The 18,093-nt window shown below is 43.1% G+C and overlaps 1 protein-coding gene across 9 annotated transcripts in view; it reads left to right on the top strand.

Moving 5' to 3' along the window:
• The window catches only part of LOC127580854 (polycomb group RING finger protein 3), a 215,606-nt gene that overhangs the window by 134,515 nt on the left and 62,998 nt on the right, over window positions 1-18,093 (top strand). For all 9 annotated transcript variants that reach the window (XM_052034828.1, XM_052034818.1, XM_052034810.1 and 6 more), the window contains 2 exons: window positions 5,144-5,232; window positions 11,490-11,627. In XM_052034828.1, coding sequence (XP_051890788.1) covers window positions 5,144-5,232; window positions 11,490-11,627 — 227 coding nt within the window. The remainder of the gene's footprint in view (window positions 1-5,143; window positions 5,233-11,489; window positions 11,628-18,093) is intronic.

Raw genomic sequence — 18,093 nt, 5'->3', positions numbered from 1 at the left:
GTCAAGAGAGCTCATATCCGTTTCTCTGTCATTTCCTGCACCTCTGCTCTCAACCCCACCCCTCCCAGACCCAACAAGGATAGGGTCCCCCTTGTCCTCACATTTCATCCCACCAGCCTATGTATCTAACACATCATTCTCTGCCACTTCCGCCATCTCCAACGGGACCCCACCACCAAGCATTTCTTCCCCTCCCCACCCCTTTCTGCGTTCCACATGGACCACTCTCTCCACTTTCTCACTCTTCCCCCCCACCCATCCCACTTCCACCCCAGGAACTTTCCACTGCCCCCGCCGTAGGGGCAATACCTGCCCCTACACCACCTCCATCCAGGGACCCAAATAGTCCTTTCAGGTGAGACAGAGATTTACCTGCACCTCCCTTAATATCATTGACTGCATTCGGTGCTCCAAGTGTGGGCTTCTCTACATTGGTGAGACCAAACGCAGACTCGGTGACCGTTTCGCAGAACACCTGCGCTCTGTCTGTAACCGCGATCTGCATCTCCCTGTTGCCAGTAACTTCCACTCCCCCTCCCACAATATCACTGATATGTCAGTCCTCGGTCTCCTCCACTGCCAGGAGAATTCCAAGCGCAAACTGGAGGAACAGCACCTCATTTTCCGTCTTGGAACCTTGCAGCCTAACAGCATGAACATTGAATTCTCCCACTTTAAGTAACCACCCCCCCCCCCCCCACTGCCCCCCACACCTACCATGCCTCTTCTTTTCTTCCCTTTCCTAGCCTATCTCTTTTTCTACCACCCTTCTTTTCGCCTTACCTTTGACCCATCCCCTGGTGGATCTGCTCTCCCGTCCTCCCCCACACCTGCCTATCACTATCTCTTACCTGCATCTATCTATCACCACCTTGTGCCCACCCCACCTCCCCTCTTTTGTCCACCTATCACTGCTCTGCTTTTCCCTCCTATATATTAGGCTTCCCCTTCTCCTGTCTTCATTCCTGAAGAAGGGTCCTGACCCGAAACGTTGACCACCAGCTTTTCTCCATGGATGCTGCCTGGCCTGCTGAGTTCCTCCAGCATTACAGTGTTTTTCATCTATCTTTAATTTAATTTAAACACATACCCAAGCTGCCATGATGGGATTCAAGTTCATGTTTCTGAATCATTGGTCCAAGCCTCTAAATGGTGGTCTGATAATTTAAACATTGTCCTCTGTACTATATTATCTCAAAACTCTCACATACCAACTTCACCCTTAAGTCATCTGATCTGATAAGTGATCAAAATGCTATGTAGTCAATAAAAGGTTTTGGATTTAGCTTTTGATATTAAATTGAACAAAATGGTGTTCATCAGAGTAAAATGTCTCAAGTATAAACAACGTGAAGTTGACTATATTAATTACTTAGAACTGTCACTGAAGGCCATTAATCTTCATTGAAAAGTAGAAAATGTGGAAGTCTCACCACAATTACAATATTCCTAAAAGTTTAAAAACTTACACAGTAGGGTACTGAGCTTTTGATTCCCCCTCCCATGACTCATACTTACAAAACAAAATGAGCAGCTCTGATGTTTTTTACATAGAACAGAGAACAGTACAGCACAGAACAGGCCCTTCGGCCCACAATGTTGTGCCGACATGGCTAATTCCTCCTACCTACAGAATGCCCATATCCTCCATTTTCCTCTCATTCATTTGCCCATCCAAGCCCGTCTTAAAATCCCCCAATGAATTTGCCTCCACCACCCTATCAGGCAACGCATTCCAGGCATCCACCACTCTCTCAGTAAAAAACCTGAACCTACCCCCTCTCACCTTAAATGCATGCCCTCTGGTATTGGATCGCTCAATAATGGAAAAAAGATATTGCTTGTCCACCATATCTATGCCCCTCATAATTTTATACACTTCCAACAGATCACCCCTCAGCCTCTGCCGTTCCAGAGAAAAGAGCCCAAGTTTGTCCAGCCTCTCCCGATAGCTCACACCCTCTAATCCAGGTTCTTTGTTTAGGGCAGTAGTTCCTTCACCAAACAGAAATATTAATTCTAACACAATCTCAGCCTTGCAATTTCCTCCTCCTTTCCCTGAGTGAAAAATATATTTGAGAAAAAGCAAGCTCCTGCACGTTATTTTGAGTTGTCTATATATTTTCCATTGCCGAGAGAGAGAGAAATTTTCAGAAACATAATCTTTGTTTAACATTATTGATCTGTGCTAAGGTTAAGGCTTCTAATTCCTTTGCAACCAAATCATATTTTACTTTCATGGAAAAAAATCAATGATTTTAAATGTTAGAAACATAGAAAAACTACAGCACAATTCAGGCCCTTCGGCCCACAAAGCTGTGCTGAACATGTCCCTACCCTAGAAATTACTGGGCTTAAATTTGGACTTAAATTTATTGAACGTGCTAATGTTGTAACATGCAGCTTCAGTGGTACAGGTAAGATGATTTAAACAGTCTCAAGAGTTCCTCTGAATACATAAGTACATAAGAAGTAGGAGCAGGAGGAGGTTATGTGGCCCTTTGTGCCCACTCTGCCATTCATCAAGATTATGGTTGATCTTCCTCCATCCCATTTTACTGTACTATATCCCTTGATTCCTTTAATATCTAGAAATCTATCAATGTGTATCTTCAATAAACACAATGACTGAACTTCCACAACAGAGATTTCCAAAGGTTTACCAACCACCACATGAAGACATTTTTCCTTACCTTAAGTGGCCTACCCCATTTTCTGAGATTGTGACCCTTGATTCTAGACTCCTCAGTCAAGGGAAACATTCTACCTCTGTCCAACTTGCCAGGTCCTGTAAGAGTTTATTATGTTTTGATATGTCTCATTCTTATAAATTCTAGCGAATAGTCCCAGCTTACTTGATCTATCTTATTGTAAGCCTGCCCACTAATATCCAAGAAACCAGTCCAGTGAATCATCACTGCACACCCTCTATGGTGTTACCTTTCTGTATACCCTTTTTTAGTTAAAGAGACCAAAACTGTACACAGCTAACACCCCTGACATTCAATGGCATTACTGTCTGTTCATTCCTGAGCTGCATACTCAGTTAAGCAATTGTAATCCATGTCAGTATATTACCCTAATTCCATACGATCGAACCTTGTTCACTAACCTTCTTTGTGGGACCTGATCAAAAGCCTTACAAAAATTCAAATATATCATCATTGGTTCCTCCTAATCTAATTTACTACTCTCAGAGAATTGTATTAGATTAATCATATGTGATTTTCCTTTCACCAAACCATGGTGACTCTGCTCAATCCTAATTATTCTTTCAAGGTGTTGTATTATTAAATCATTTTTTACAGATTGCAGCATTTTCCCTACCACTGATGTTAGGCTGATGGGGCAATAATCACCTTTTTTCTTTCTGCCTTCTTTCTTAAATAGTGGGGTCAAATTTGCTACCCTCCAAACCGGAGGAACAGTTCCAGAATCTATCCAATTTTGGTTTACTATCTCTAGACTATCTCTATAGAAATGCATCTCAACACTCTAGGCTATAGATCATTGGATTTATCAGCTTTTAGTCTCACCAACTTTTGTACATTTTTTTTAACTAGTACTTATTTCTTTCAATCTTCTTTCTTACTTGACTCTTGGTTCTCTGGTATTTCTGACTGTTTTTTTTAATCTTCCGTGAGGACAGGCACAAAATACTTGTTTAATTCCTCTACCATTTCCTCATCCCCACTATAACTTCTTCTGCCTGTGAGAGACCTACATTTGCCCTCACTAATCTTTTCCTTGCATTCCTGTAGAAGGTTTTAAATCTCCTTTATACATTTGTCTTTCTTCAGCAATTTCTTTGACATCCTTTGCTGAGTTCTTCAATGCTCCCAGTCCTCAGGCCTGTTGGTACTTGCAGCAACTTTCTAAGCCTCTTTCTTTGATTTAATTTTGCCTGTTAGCCACTATTTGACCACTTTTCCTGTTGGGTTTTTGTGTCTTGAAGGAATATATTTTTCTGCAAATTATAGAACCATACAGCACAAAACAGGCCCTTTGGCCCATTTATTTCTTTAAATGCTAGCCATTGTCTGTCTGTGGTCTCCCTCGTAACACCATGGTTTCCTTTGTTTAGATGTAAAACCTACTTTCTGATTGAAGGACATCACTTTCAGACTCACTGTAAAATTCTATCATATTATGGCCACTTTTCCCTACAGGCCTCTTTACACAAGGTTAGCAATTATTCCTGTCTCACTGAACAAAACAAAATCTTAAATAGCCACTTCTTTCTTTGTTACTTAACATGTTGATCTAGAAAATGATCTTGTATACATTTCATGAATTCATCTTCTACTTTGTTGCTGCTAATTTGACTTGTCCAGTCTATAAGTAGATTAAAGATCCATGGTTACCATATTAGCTCTGTTATATGCACCTCTAATTTCCTGATTTATGCTGTGCCAATATTACATCTACTATTTTGTAGCCTTTAAATAACTCCCACCAGTGTTTAATACCCATTGCTGTTTCTTAGTTCAACCCAAATTGATTCTCCATCATGTTTAGCTGAGCCAATAATTTCTTGGTCTGTATGAACTCATTCCTTAATAATAGCACTACCCCATCTCTTTCTTTTTTGACGGTCCTCAAATATCAGATAGCCCTGAATATTCACCTCCCAGCTTTGATCACCCTCCAACCATGTTTCCATGACAGGAATTAGTTCAGACTTTTCTACCTCCATTTGTGCCATTAATTCATTAACCTTGTAGCTAATGCTGTGAGCATTTAGATATGTCACCTTCATTTTGCTGTTTTAACATTTTTCCATTGTTTGATCTAAAAATATATATACTCAATTCCTCAAACAGCTGTCTGGTTAATCTAAAGAGTAGATAACGTCTCCGCTTTAACCCTGTCAACCAGGAAAGAGGGTGGAAGAACTGTGGAGCCGATGAAGACAAGTTTGCACTGTGTGAACATAAACTACATGGACATTTAATTAATCCATTTGTGGGTGTTGAGTTTATGTGTGATTCAGTTCCTGAAGTTGAAGTCAAGTTCACTGTTTAATTGTGATAAATGTTCCATTGCCACGGTGATAATAAACTGACAGCAATCTTAGTGCACTCTTGTGCATGGCTTTATGTTGAATCACCTGGGTTGACCTTGTTAACTTTATTTTTGTAAGGTGAAACAAAGCCAGAAGATGATTCAAATAAACAGAAAATGGAGGACAAGCCAGAGGAAGAACACGATTATCACAGAAATGATGAACAGGTAGCTTTAAGCAGCCTTTACAAATTTTCCTGAATATTTGTCTATGCTGATCTTGATGCCAATTTAAACTAATCCATCTACCTGCACATGGTCGATATCCCTCTGTTCCCTGCCTGTTCATGTGCCTGTCATCTGACATTCTGACATTGGATGCTGTCTGTGTGGAGTTTGCACGTTCTCCCTGTGACTACATGGGTTCCTGGGAGTTCTGGTTTCCTCCCATATTTCAGAGATGTGTGGGTTGGTAATTTCACTGACCACTATAAATTGCCCTAATGTATAGGTGAGTGGTGGAATCTGGGAGTGTGTTGGTGCGAATATGGAGAGAATAAAATGGGATTAGTAGGATTAGTGTAAAGGGTGCTTGAGGGTCACTACAGACTCAGTGGGCTGAATGACTTTAACACAGACATTGACTTGTTTAAATGTTTCATCTGAAAGCCAGCACCTCTAACAGAACACTCCCCCAGTACTGAACTGAACTCTGCCTAAGTTTCTGGAAGGGGACTTCAAACCATAACCTTTTGATGCGGAGATGAAGGTGCTGCCAGTGACAACACCCAGAAATTTGTCAATGCCATTGAATGTCAGCGGGATAAAAACAGAAGGTGCCGACCTGATGGCACTTAGGACTGGGCTCACTTCAGTTACTGAAACACTGAAGATGATTTTAATCAGGTGCTGCCCTGTGAAACTCCTGCAGCAATGTCCTGGGCTATTAGTAGCATATTTAAAACAACCACAACCATGCTCCTGCCTCAGATACACTTCTGTCCACTGGAAGCTCCATTCTTTGATCTCTATTCATTTGAATTTTGTTGGGGCTCACCTTGGCTCCTGTCTGTGTTTGAATCAAGACTGTAATGAAGCCTGAAGTCAAGAGGTTCTTTCACAACCAGGATAAATAATTGAGCAGTATAGTGGGTGTCCTTGGATAACACTATTGATTGCTGCTTCCATCACATTGCCAGTGTTTTGGAAGTGGCTGTAATTGGGCACAGATTGAATTTGTGTTACATCGAAGGAGTTACTGTGGAAATATTTATCAATGGCAGGTTAATGAAAGTTTGTTTGCCGTATTGCCATAGCATGATACCAGGGCTGCTAGTTTTGCTCCTTGAGTAATTGGTATTCCATAGGTGGGAGATAAGAACAAGAGGAAATAAGAATCCCTCAAACCTCATCTGTCACAATTTGCTGATTCCTTATCCTGAGAAGAAACCCCTTGGTTCTAAATTCTCCAGCCTGAAGAATGGGCCTCTCAGCATCTTTCCTGGCAATCTTTCAATGAGATTGCCCCCTGAACTGAGCTTAGGCCAATCTTATTCATTTCCTACCTTTAATCTATAGCAATAGAAAGCTACGCTCATAAATGTGTGGCTGAGGGATTGGAGTAAGGAGCAGGGATTTAGATTTCTGCATCATTGGGGCCTTTATTGGGGCAGGTATGACCTGTTCAAAGAGGACGGGTTGCACTTGAATCCCAGGGGGACCAATATCCTGGTGGGGAGGTGTGCTAAGGCTACTGGGGAGAGTTTAAACTAGAATTCCTGGGGGGTGGGATCCGAACTGGAGAGACTGGGGAAGAGGTGTTTGGCTCCCAAATAGAGAAAGCTTGTAGTCGGCACGAGAGGCAGGTGATAGAGAAGGGATGTGCTCAGACAGGTTTGAGATGTGTCTGTTTTAACGCAAGGAGTATTGTGAACAAGGCGGATGAGCTTAGAGCTTGGATCAATACTTGGAGCTGTGATGTGGTGGCCATTACAGAGACTTGGATGGCTCAGGGACTGGAATGGTTGTTTCAAGTGCCGGGTTTTAGATATTTCAGAAAGGACAGGGAGGGAGGCAAAAGAGGTGGGGGAGTGGCACTGTTGATCAGAGATAGTGTCGCGGCTGCGGAAAAGGTGGACGTCGTGGACGGACTGTCTGCGAAGTCTCTGTGGGTGGAGGTTAGGAACAGGAAGAGGTCAATAACTTTACTGGGTGTTTTTTATAGGCCGCCCAATAGTAACAGGGATATCGAGGAGCAGATAGGGAAGCAGATCCTAGAAAGGTGTGATAATAACAGAGTTGTTGTGATGGGAGATTTTAATTTCCCAAACATCGATTGGCATCCCCAGACAGTGAGGGGTTTAGATGGGGAGGAGTTTGTTAAGTGTGTTCAGGAAGGACTCTTGACACAATATGTAGATAGGCCTACAAGAGGAGAGGCTGTGCTTGATTTGGTATTGGGAAATGAACCTGGTCAGGTGTCAGATCTCTCAGTGGGTGAACATTTTGGTGATAGTGATCATAATTCTATCTTCTTTACGTTAGCACTGGAGAGAGATAGGAACAGACAGACTAGAAAGGTGTTTACTTGGAGTAAAGGGAATTACGAGGCTCTCAGGCAGGAAATTGGAAGATTAAATTGGGAACAGATGTTCTCTGGGAAAAGTACAGAAGAAATGTGGCAAATATTCAGGGGATATTTGTGTGGAGTTCTGCATAGGCATGTTCCAATGAGACAGGGGAGTCACAAGAGGATACAGGAACCGTGGTGTACGAAGACTATAATAAATCTAGTCAAAAGGAAAAGAAAAGCTTACAAAAGGTACAGAGAGCTAGGTAATGTTAGAGATCTGGGAGAGTATAATGCTAATAGGAAGGAGCTTAAGAAAGAGATTAGGAGAGTCAGAAGGGGGCATGAGAAGGCTTTGGCGGGCAGGATTAAGGAAAACCCTAAGGCGTTCTACAAGTATGTGAAGAGTAAGAGGATGAAATGTGAAAGGATAGGGCCTATCAAGTGCAGCAGTGGGAAAGTGTGAATGGATCTGGAAGACATTGTGGAGGTACTTAATGAATACTTTACGTCAGTATTCACTACGGAAAAAGATCTGGGGGATTGTAGTGGGGACTTGCAGCGGGCTGAAAAGCTTGAGCATGTAGATATTGGGAAAGAGGAGGTGCTGAAACTTTTGGAAAGCATCAAGTTGGATAAGTCGCCGGGACCGGATGAGATATACCCCAGGCTGCTGTGGGAGGCGAGGGAAGAGATTGCAGAGCCTCTGACGATGATCTTTGCATCGTCGATGGAGACGGGAGAGGTTCCAGAAGATTGGAGGGTTGTGGATGTTGTTCCTTTATTCAAGAAAGGGAGTAGGGATAGCCCAGGAAATTATAGACCAGTGAGTCTCACCTCAGTGGTTGGTAAGCTAATGGAGAAGATCCTGAGAGGCAGGATTTATGAACATTTGGAGAAGTATAGTATGATCAGGAATAGTCAGCATGGCTTTGTCAAGGGCAGGTCCTGCCTTACGAGCCTGATTGAATTTTTTGAGCATCTGACTAAACACATCGATGAAAGGAGAGCAGTAGATGTGGTGTATATGGATTTCAGCAAGGCGTTTGATAAGGTACCCCATGCAAGGCTTATTGAGAAAGTAAGGAGGCATGGGATCCAAGGGGACATTGCAGTGTGGATCCAGAACTGGCTGGCCCACAGAAGACAAAGAGTGATTGTTGACAGGTCATATTCTGCATGGTGGTCGGTGACCAGTGGTGTACCTCAGGGATCTGTACTGGGACCCTTGCTCTTTGTGATTTTTATAAATGACCTGGATGAGGAAGTGGAGGGGTGGGTTAGTAAGTTTGCAGATGACACAAAGGTTGGGGGTGTTGTGGATAGTTTGGAGGGCTGTCAGAGGTTACAGCGGGACATAGATAGGAGGCAGACTTGGGCTGAGAAGTGGCAGATGCAGTTCAACCCAGATAAGTGTGGAGTGGTTCATTTTGGTAGGTCAAATATGATGGCAGAATATAGTCTTAATGGTAGAACTCTTGGCAGTGTGGAGGATCAGAGGGATCTTGGGGTCTGAGTCCATAGGACACTCAAGGCGGCTGCGCAGGTTGACTCTGTGGTTAAGAAGGCATATGGTGTATTGTCCTTCATCAATCAGGGAATTGAATTTAGGAGCCGAGAGGTATTGTTGCAGCTATATAGGTCCCTGGTCAGACCTCACTTGACTGTGCTCAGTTCTGGTTGCCTCACTACAGGAAGGATGTGGAAGCTATAGAAAGGGTGCAGAGGAGATTTACAAGGATGCTGCCTGGAATGCGGAACATGCCTTATGAAAGCAGGTTGAGGGAACTTGGCCTTTTCTCCTTGGAGCGAGTGTGATTTAGATGTGGAGAGCGAGGGTAGGGCACATTGTTGGCACGATACAGTGAGCTTTATTGTGCAGGTGCTTGTGCCTCTCATGAGAATGCTGGCTGCTGACCATAATTATCTGGGATAGAAATTCACTCTTAACTACAGAATACCTTGTGAAGATGAATATTAAATTTGCTTTGCGGTTCTTCAATTATCTGAGATTTTTAATGTGACATACATCAAATTATTGACTGAATGATGTACTTCTAATTGCTGATTATGCAGTCTCAGGATGATACCTATTTTGACATCATGAACACTAAATCTCGTCAAACCTGCATTGCAGCAGAAGAGAATATCTAGTTGCATAATTTTGAGAATGTCTTGCTAAAAATGTGCTCATGTTCTGAATTTCCCAGCCCTCTTTGGTTTCAGATATCATAAACACTATGTTATACTTCTGCAATTCTTAATTGCATTATCATAATTTTTATCCTATGGGTGACTTTCAGTGTGTTCCCTTTGTAAATTAATGTTCGGTTACAGAATGCACTCAGATTTTAAATTGCAGATTACATGAGACACCATTACATGCTAATGTGGCTTCTAGAACTCTGTCCTAAAGATCTGCTTTAAAGCTAAACTCAGAAGAGTACTGCATACTCTCCTTGTTATAATTCCCACTTTACATTTTTGGATCGAGAGTAATTTCTCCCAGAGAATTGGATTAACACTGCCCAGCCTTGATTTTGTCAAGTCATTGAAATCAGAAGGTGGTGCATTTCAGCCATGTATCTGAACCCCTTGAGCTTGCTTTGGTGAAAAATGCTGCTTCTTTATCTGCTTCCAAGTTACCAGAATGCCAGTGACCTTTCATTAATCTATTTATTGAAAACCAGGCCTCTATGTCCATCTAGCTGTTATACTACCCTTCCATTGAACAACAAACTTTCTGATATTTATTCTAAATGCATCTTTCCATCATCAAATCTCTGCTCCTCCATGCTGCTCTGCTGCATTAGGACATAATGTTCTTTGTTCTATTTTGTTCCACTTGAGAAACTTCTGACCTACTTTGACATATGAAGTGATCCCTCTCACATTATCTGTTGAAGGTTAGGTATCAGTTTTGTTGCTTCCCTTTGCGTCTTGCTTTGGATAGTGTAGCTGTCAGAATTGTATCTAGTATTCTGAGTGATTTTAACCCGAGAACACCAGACTTTGATTACCTCTGGGGATTTAAGAGACTGACTTGGCAATATAACACACTGTCCTATTTGCTTAGCAAACTGCTGGAGGAACTCTGGGTTGAGCAGCATCTGTGGAGGCAAAGGGATGGTCAAGACCTTTGCCTCCACGATGCTGCTCGACCCACTGAGTTTTTGTTCCAGATTCCAGTTTCTGCAGTCTCTTGTGTCTCCGGCCTATTCATTTAATTTATTGTCATCCCATTAAAGACATACTGAAATTGACTTGCTCATTTACTTCGTTGCTTTTGTCATTGTGCAGCATATGTCTCCCATTTCGCTTTAAAATTTTTTTTCTCTTTTTTTTTGAAATTCATCTGCATGTGCACAACTTGTTCACTTCCTCTGAGAAGTTCTTGGGATTGAGTTGGGTCAAATCACTATGGAAGATTCAGTAATCCCATAGAGGAGCTAGACAGATCAGTAACATTGTGGGTAATTCATCAGTCAGCCTAGCATGTTGATTTTAAACATTATATTGCAGCATGATGTCCGGACCCTGATGCACACAATTGCTCAGAGGATCTTGCTCCTGAACGTTTGTATGTACTGGATGGGAAGGTGCGGTGCATCCTGAATTAGATACTTCCTGTCCATCCCCCATCCTGAGGTGGAAAGTGTATGGAGCAATGTTCATGGTCAATTAATCAGTTATTAGCTGACCATAGAAATATAATTTCCACTATCATCTGATGTGAAACGCTGAAAAGTTCAAAGGAGAACATCTCAGTAAATACCAGCAATTAGAGAGAAGCACAAAATAAAATTATAAAATATTACATTTTATGTACTATTTCAAAATATTACATACAGAAGAGAAGCAGTAAACTCGCAGAGAGCTTGTTAAAATTATCTGTACCCTGCTCTGTTCCCTCAAGGTGAGCATCTGCTTGGAATGCAACAGCAGTAAGCTGCGAGGCTTGAAGAGGAAGTGGATTCGCTGTTCAGCTCAAGCTACTGTTCTGCACCTGAAGAAATTTATTGCCAAAAAACTCAACTTAACATCATTTAATGAGGTAACTTTTAAAAATAAAAGTATTAGGGCTTTATTGTAAAATGTTCCCAACTCCATTTGAAAAAAGAATTATATTATTATGTTAAATCAGTCTTTTGGACCATCATATATCTATTTAACTCCAAGAATTAGTGAGTTACATTGTATTGACAATGCCAGGATAATGTTCATCTGTTCATTGTGTCTCTAGTACAAGTTGCTCTTGCTTTGGTAATTCTTAGTTCCTTTGTGCCTTTCTTTTCGGTAATGTTTGATGTTGTGAAGCTCTCTCGCCCTCCCCCTCATACTCTCCCTCCCCATTATTCTCTCCCTCATGCTCGTACTCTCCTTCCATCTCCCACTCCTCCACCTCCCACTCTTCCTTCCCTCATACTCTCTGCCCATACTCTCCCTCCCCCTCATACTCCTCCCCCCCTACCTCCCCCTTGTACTCTCCATCCCCCTCTCACCCTCCCTGTCTCTCTCCCCTCTCCCTCACCATCCCCCTCCCTCCCGTTTCCCTTCCCACTCCTTGTCCCCCGCTCTCTCCCCCCCCCTCCCTCTCACATTATTGTGTTAGTAATGATGAACTCAGGTAAGCAGTATATGTTCCGCAGTGCATCTCTCATCAAGTTTAAAATGAAAACCAATCAGTATGTTAATTACCATCTATTCAAAACATATAAATTAATGTGACTAAATTCAACAAAATTGAAAGTAAGATAAAGCCATAGAGTCATACAGCATGGAAACAGGCCTTTCGGCCCAAGTCGTCCATGCCGACCAAGTTGCCTAGCTGAGCTAGTCTGATTTGGCCCATATCCCTCTAGACTTTTCCTATCCATGTACCTGTCCAAATGTCTTCTGAAAATTGTAATTGTCTCCACTCTACCACTTCTTCTGACAGATACTTCCATATACCTAAGTGTGGTCTCACCTAATATCTTGTTCAGATGTAACATGACATCCCAACTCTTGTACTCAATGCCCTTACTGATGAAGGCAATCATGCCAAATGCCTTCTTCTCCACCCTGTCTACCTCTGTTGCCACTTTCAAGGAACTATGTACCTAGGTCCCTTGGTCTCTCTGTTCTGTAACATGCTCCAAGGCCCTACCATTTAGTTTGTAAGTCTTGCCTTTGTTTAACTTAACAGAATGCAACACCTTGCACTTGTTGATATAAGTTCCATCTGCCATTCCTTGGCTCACTTACCCAGTTGATCTAAACAAGTACTTTGCATCGGTATTCACTAAGGGTATGGAGGATAGTGAGATCATTGTGGGGTATTATAATGTGCTAGAGCATTTTGAGATCAAGAAGGAGATGATGTTGGGTCTTCTGAAGAGCATTAATGTGGATAAATCACAGGCCTGATGGGATCTGTCACTGGTTATTGAGAGAAACAAGAGAGGAGATTGCTGGGGCTTTGACAAAGATCTTTGTGTCCTCTCTAGCCATAGGCGAGGTCCTGGAGGACTGGAGAATAGCCAATGTTGTTCCTTTGTGTAAGAAGGGAAATAGGGATAATCCCAGGGAATTGTAGACCAGTGAGCCTCACATCAGTGGTAGGGAAGCTGTTGAAGAGGACTCTTTAGGATAAGATTTATTCATATTTGGAAGAACATAGGCTAGTTAGGGACAGTCAGCATGGTTTTGTGTGGGGCAGGTCATGTCTTACTAACTTGATTGAGTTTTTTGAGGAGGTGGCCAAGGTGCTTGATGAGTGTAGGGCAGTTGATGTTGTCTGCAAGTATTTTAGTAAGGCATTCATCAAGATCTCTCATGGTAGGTTGATCAGAAAGATTAAGATGCACGGGATCCACGGTGACTTGGTAGATTGGATCCAGACTTGGTTTGCCCATAGAAGACAGAGGGCAGTGGTGGAAATTACTCTGCCTGGAGGTCTGTGACCAGTGGTGTTCCATAGGGATCAGTGCTGGCACCACTACATGGGTTGGTTATTAAGTTTGCTGATGACACAAAAATTGGTAGAGTTGTGGACAGTGAAGAAGGTCATCAAAGGATACAGCAGGATAATGATCAGTTACAGTTATAGGTGGAGAAATGGCAGGTGGAGTTTAATCCAGGAAAGTGTGAGGTGTTGCACTTTGGGAGGTCAAATGTAAGGTAAGAGTATACAGTAAATGGGAGGACCCTAAAACAGCATTGATGTGCAGAGGGATCTTGGGGTTCAAGTCCATATCTCCCTGAAAGTGGCAGCACAAGTAGATAGTAAAAAAGGTGTGTGACATGTTTGCCATCATTGGTCAGGACCTTGAATATAAGTGTCAGGAAGTCATGCTGCTGTTGTATAAAACTTTGGTTAGGCGCACTTGGAGTATTGAGGGCAGTTCTGATTGCGCCATTACAGGAAAGATGTGGAGTCTTTGGAGAGGGTGCAGAAGAGGTTTACCAGGATGCTGCCTTGATTCGAGGGTATTAGCCATAAGGAGAGGTTGGACAAACTTGGATTGTTTTTTCTGGAGCGTTGGGGACTGAGAGGAGACCTGAAGTAGTTTATAAATTTATGAGAGGCATAGATACGGTAGACAGCTAGAATCTTTTCCGTAGGGTAGAAATGTTGGATACTGGAGGGCATAGCCTTGAGGTGGGAAGGGGTATGTTTAAAGGGGTGTGCGGGGCAAGTTTTTTTACACAGGAAGTGGTAGTGGAAGCAGATACGATAATAGCATTCAAGAGGCTTACAGATAGGCACATGAATATGCAGGGACTGGAGGGATATGGATCTAGTGCATACAGAAGAGGTTTAGTTTAATTTGTCGTCGTGTTCGGCACAGACACGTGGGCCAAAGGGTCTGTTCCTGTGTTGTTTATTGATGCTTATGCTGTATGTTGTCACATGTACATTGAAACACACAGTGAAATACATCTTTTCGCCTAGTGTTCTGGGGGCAGCCTGCAAGTGTCGCCATGCTTCTGGCACCAACATAGCATGCCCACAACTTTCAAACCTGTACATCTTTGGAATGTGAGAGGAAACCGGAGCTAACCTTGTTCCTCCACATCAGCAATGTTGGTGTCATCTGCAAACTTAATAACCATGTTAACAACATTGTCATCCAAATTGTTAACGCAGACGACAAACGACAGTAGATCCAACACTGATCCCTGCGGCACACTGCTGGTCTCAGGCCTCCAGTCTGAAAAACCACCCTCCATTACCACCCTCTGACTCATTCAACCAAGCCAATTGGCTAGCTCACCCTGAATCCCATGTGACCTCACCTTCCAGACTAGCCTACCATATGGGACCTTGTCAGAAGGCCTTGCTAAACTCTATGTAGACAATATCTACTGCCTTGCCCTCATCAATCCTCTTGGTCAAAAACTCAATTGAGAGGCAAAATTTCCCACATACAAAGTCATGCTATCTCTAATCAGTCCTTGCCTTTCCAAATGGAGGTAAATCCTGTCTCTCAGAATCCCTACCGGTAACTTTCCCACCACTGGTGTTAAGTTCACTGGCCTGTAGTTCCTTGGCTTGTCCTTGCAATACTTCTTAAATAAAGTCACAACATTAGCCACCTTCCAGTCTTCTAGTACCTCAACCATGGCTAAAGATGATGCAAGTATATCAGCCAGGGACCCAACAATTTCTTGCCTGGCTTCCTACAATGTCCTAGGATACACTTGATCAGACCCCAGGGATTTATCCACATTTATGCACTTTAAGACTGCCAGCACCTCCTCTTCTGTAATGTGGATGTGTTTCAAGACATCACTGTTCTCTTCCCTGACTTGCCTAGCTTCCCTAATCTTCTCCACAGTAAGTACAGACAAGAAGTATTCATTTAAGACTTTGCCCATCTCCTGGGCTTCACATATAGACTGATCCTGCTTTCCCTGGTTACCCTTTTGTTCTTAACATACTTAGAGAATCTCCTTTAACATCTGCCAAAGCTATCTCATGTCCTCTTTTTGCCCTCCTGATTTCCCTCAAGCATACTCTGACATCAAAAGGAACTTGGACAGGTACATGGCTAGGAAAGATTTAGAGAGATACAGGCCAAACGCTGTATCTACTTTAATGCGAGAAGTATCAGGAGCAAGGGTGATGAACTTAGAGCATGGGTAAGTATGTGGAACTATGACGTGGTGGCCATTACAGAGACTTGGCTGTCGCAAGGGCAGAAATGTCTGCTTTATATTCTGGGGTTTAGATGTTTCAGAAGGTACAGGGATGGAGGTAAAAGAGGTGGGGAAGTGGCTTTGCTGATCAGAGACAGTGTCACAGCTGTAGAAAGGGAGGATGTCCTGGAGGGATCATCCACTGAGTCAGTTTGGGTGGAAGTCAGAAACAGGAAGGAAGCAATCACTTTATTGGGAGTATTCTACAGACACCCAATAGCAGCACAGATGCTGAGGAGCAGATTAGGAGGCAGATTTTGGAGAGGTGCAAAAACAACAGGGTTGTTGTCATGGGTGATTTCAACTTCCTAATATTGATTGGCACCTCCTTAGTGTAAAGGCGATAGATGGAATAGAGTTTGTTAGGTGTGTCCAGGAAGGATTCCTGACACAGTATGTGGACATGCTGACTAGAGGAGAGGCCATATTGGACCTGATACTAGGCAATGAACCTGATCACGTTTCAGATCTCTCGATGGGAGAACATTTTGGAGATAGTGACCATAATTCCTTGAACTTTACCATAGCCTTGTAGAGGGATAGGAGCAGACGATATGGGAAAGTACTTAACTGGGGGAGGGGGAATTATGATGGTATTCGGCAGGAACTTGGGAGTGTAAATTGGGAACAGATGTTCTTGGGGAAGTGCACAGCAGAAATGTGGAGGTTGTTTAGGGAGTACTTGCATGGCGTTCTGGATAGGTTTGTCCTATTGAGGCAGGGTAAGGATGGTAGAGTGAAGGAACCGTGGTTGACCAGCGATATAGAACATCTTGTCAAGAGGAAGAAAGAAGCTTACCTGAGGTTTGGAAAGCATGGATCAGACAGGGCTCTGGAGAGTTACAAGGTAGCCAGGAGGGAGCTTAAGAATAGACTTAGGAGAGCGAGAAGGGGGCATGAGAAGTCCTTGGTGAGTAGGATCAAGGAAAACCCCAAGGCCTTCTACACATATGTGAAGAATAGAAGGATGACTGGAGTGAGAGTAGGACCAATCAGGGATAAAAGACGAAACATGTGCCTGGAGTCAGAAGAGGTAAGGAAGGTCCTTAATGAATACTTTGCCTCAGTATTTCCCAGAGGGAGAGACCTTGACATTTGTGAGGATGGCTTACAACAGGCTGATACGCTAGGGCATGTCAACGTGAGGAAAGAGGATGTGCTGGAAATTCTGTAAAACATTAGGATAGATAAGTCACTGGGGCCGACAGGATATATCCAAGGTTATTACAGAAAGTGAGGGAAGAGATTGTTGCGCCTTTGGCGATGATATTTGCATCCTCACTGGCCACAGCAGTAGCGCCAGTTGATTGGAGGGTGGCAAATGTTGTTGTTTTGTTCAAGAAAGGGAGTAGGGACAACCCTGGGAATTACAGGCCAGTGAGTCTTACTTCAGTGGTGGGAAAATTACTGGAGAGGATTCTTAGATACAGGATTTATGGTCATTTGGAGAAGCATAGGCTGATTAGGGACAGTCAGCATGGCTTTGTGAGGGGCAGGTCGTGCCTCACAAGCCTGATTGAATTCTTTGAGGATATGACAAAGCACATTGATGAAGGTAGAACAGTGGATGTGCTGTACATGGATTTTAGTAAGGTGTTTGATAAGATTCCTCATGGAAGGCTCATTCAGAAAGTCAGGAGGCATGGGATCCTGGGAAACTTGGCTGCGTGGATTCAGAATTGGCTCGCCCATAGAAAGCAGAGGGTGGTGGTAGATGGAGCATATTCTGCCTGGAGGTCGGTGACCGGTGGTGTTCCACAGGCATCTGTTCTGGGACCCCTGCTCTTTGTGATTTTTATAAATGACTTGGATGAGGATGTGGAAGGGTGGGTTAGTAAGTTTGCTGAAGATACAAAGATTGGTGGTGTTGTGGATAGTGTAGAAGGTTGCTGTAGATTACAACAGGATATTGATAGAATGCAGAGCTGGACTGAGAAGTGGCAGATGTAGTTGTTAAAGGTTATTAAGAAGGCGTATGGTGTGTTGGCCTTCATTAGTCGGGGTATTGAGTTCAAGAGCTGTGAGGTAATGTTGCAGCTCTATAGAAGTCTAGTTAGACCACACTTGGAGAGGAGGAGGATGAAAGGTGACTTGATAGAGGTCTCCAAGATGATCAGAGGCATAGATCAAGTGGACAGTCAGAGACTTTTTCCCAGGGTGACAATGGCTAACACGAGGGGACATAATTTTAAAGTGGTTGGAGGAAGATATAAGGGGGATGTCAGAGGTGTTTTTTACACAGAGAGTGGTGGGTGCGTGGAGTGCTCTGCCAGCAGAGGTTGTGGGGGCAGATATATTAGGGACATTTAAGAGACTCTTAGATAGCCCTCCATTTC

Source organism: Pristis pectinata, chromosome 2 (genome assembly GCF_009764475.1).
Source record: "Pristis pectinata isolate sPriPec2 chromosome 2, sPriPec2.1.pri, whole genome shotgun sequence".
In the NCBI taxonomy this organism is placed as follows: Eukaryota; Metazoa; Chordata; class Chondrichthyes; order Rhinopristiformes; family Pristidae; genus Pristis; species Pristis pectinata.
The sequence above is the reverse complement of the archived record's forward strand: the minus strand, read 5'-3'. Positions and strand labels throughout refer to the sequence as shown.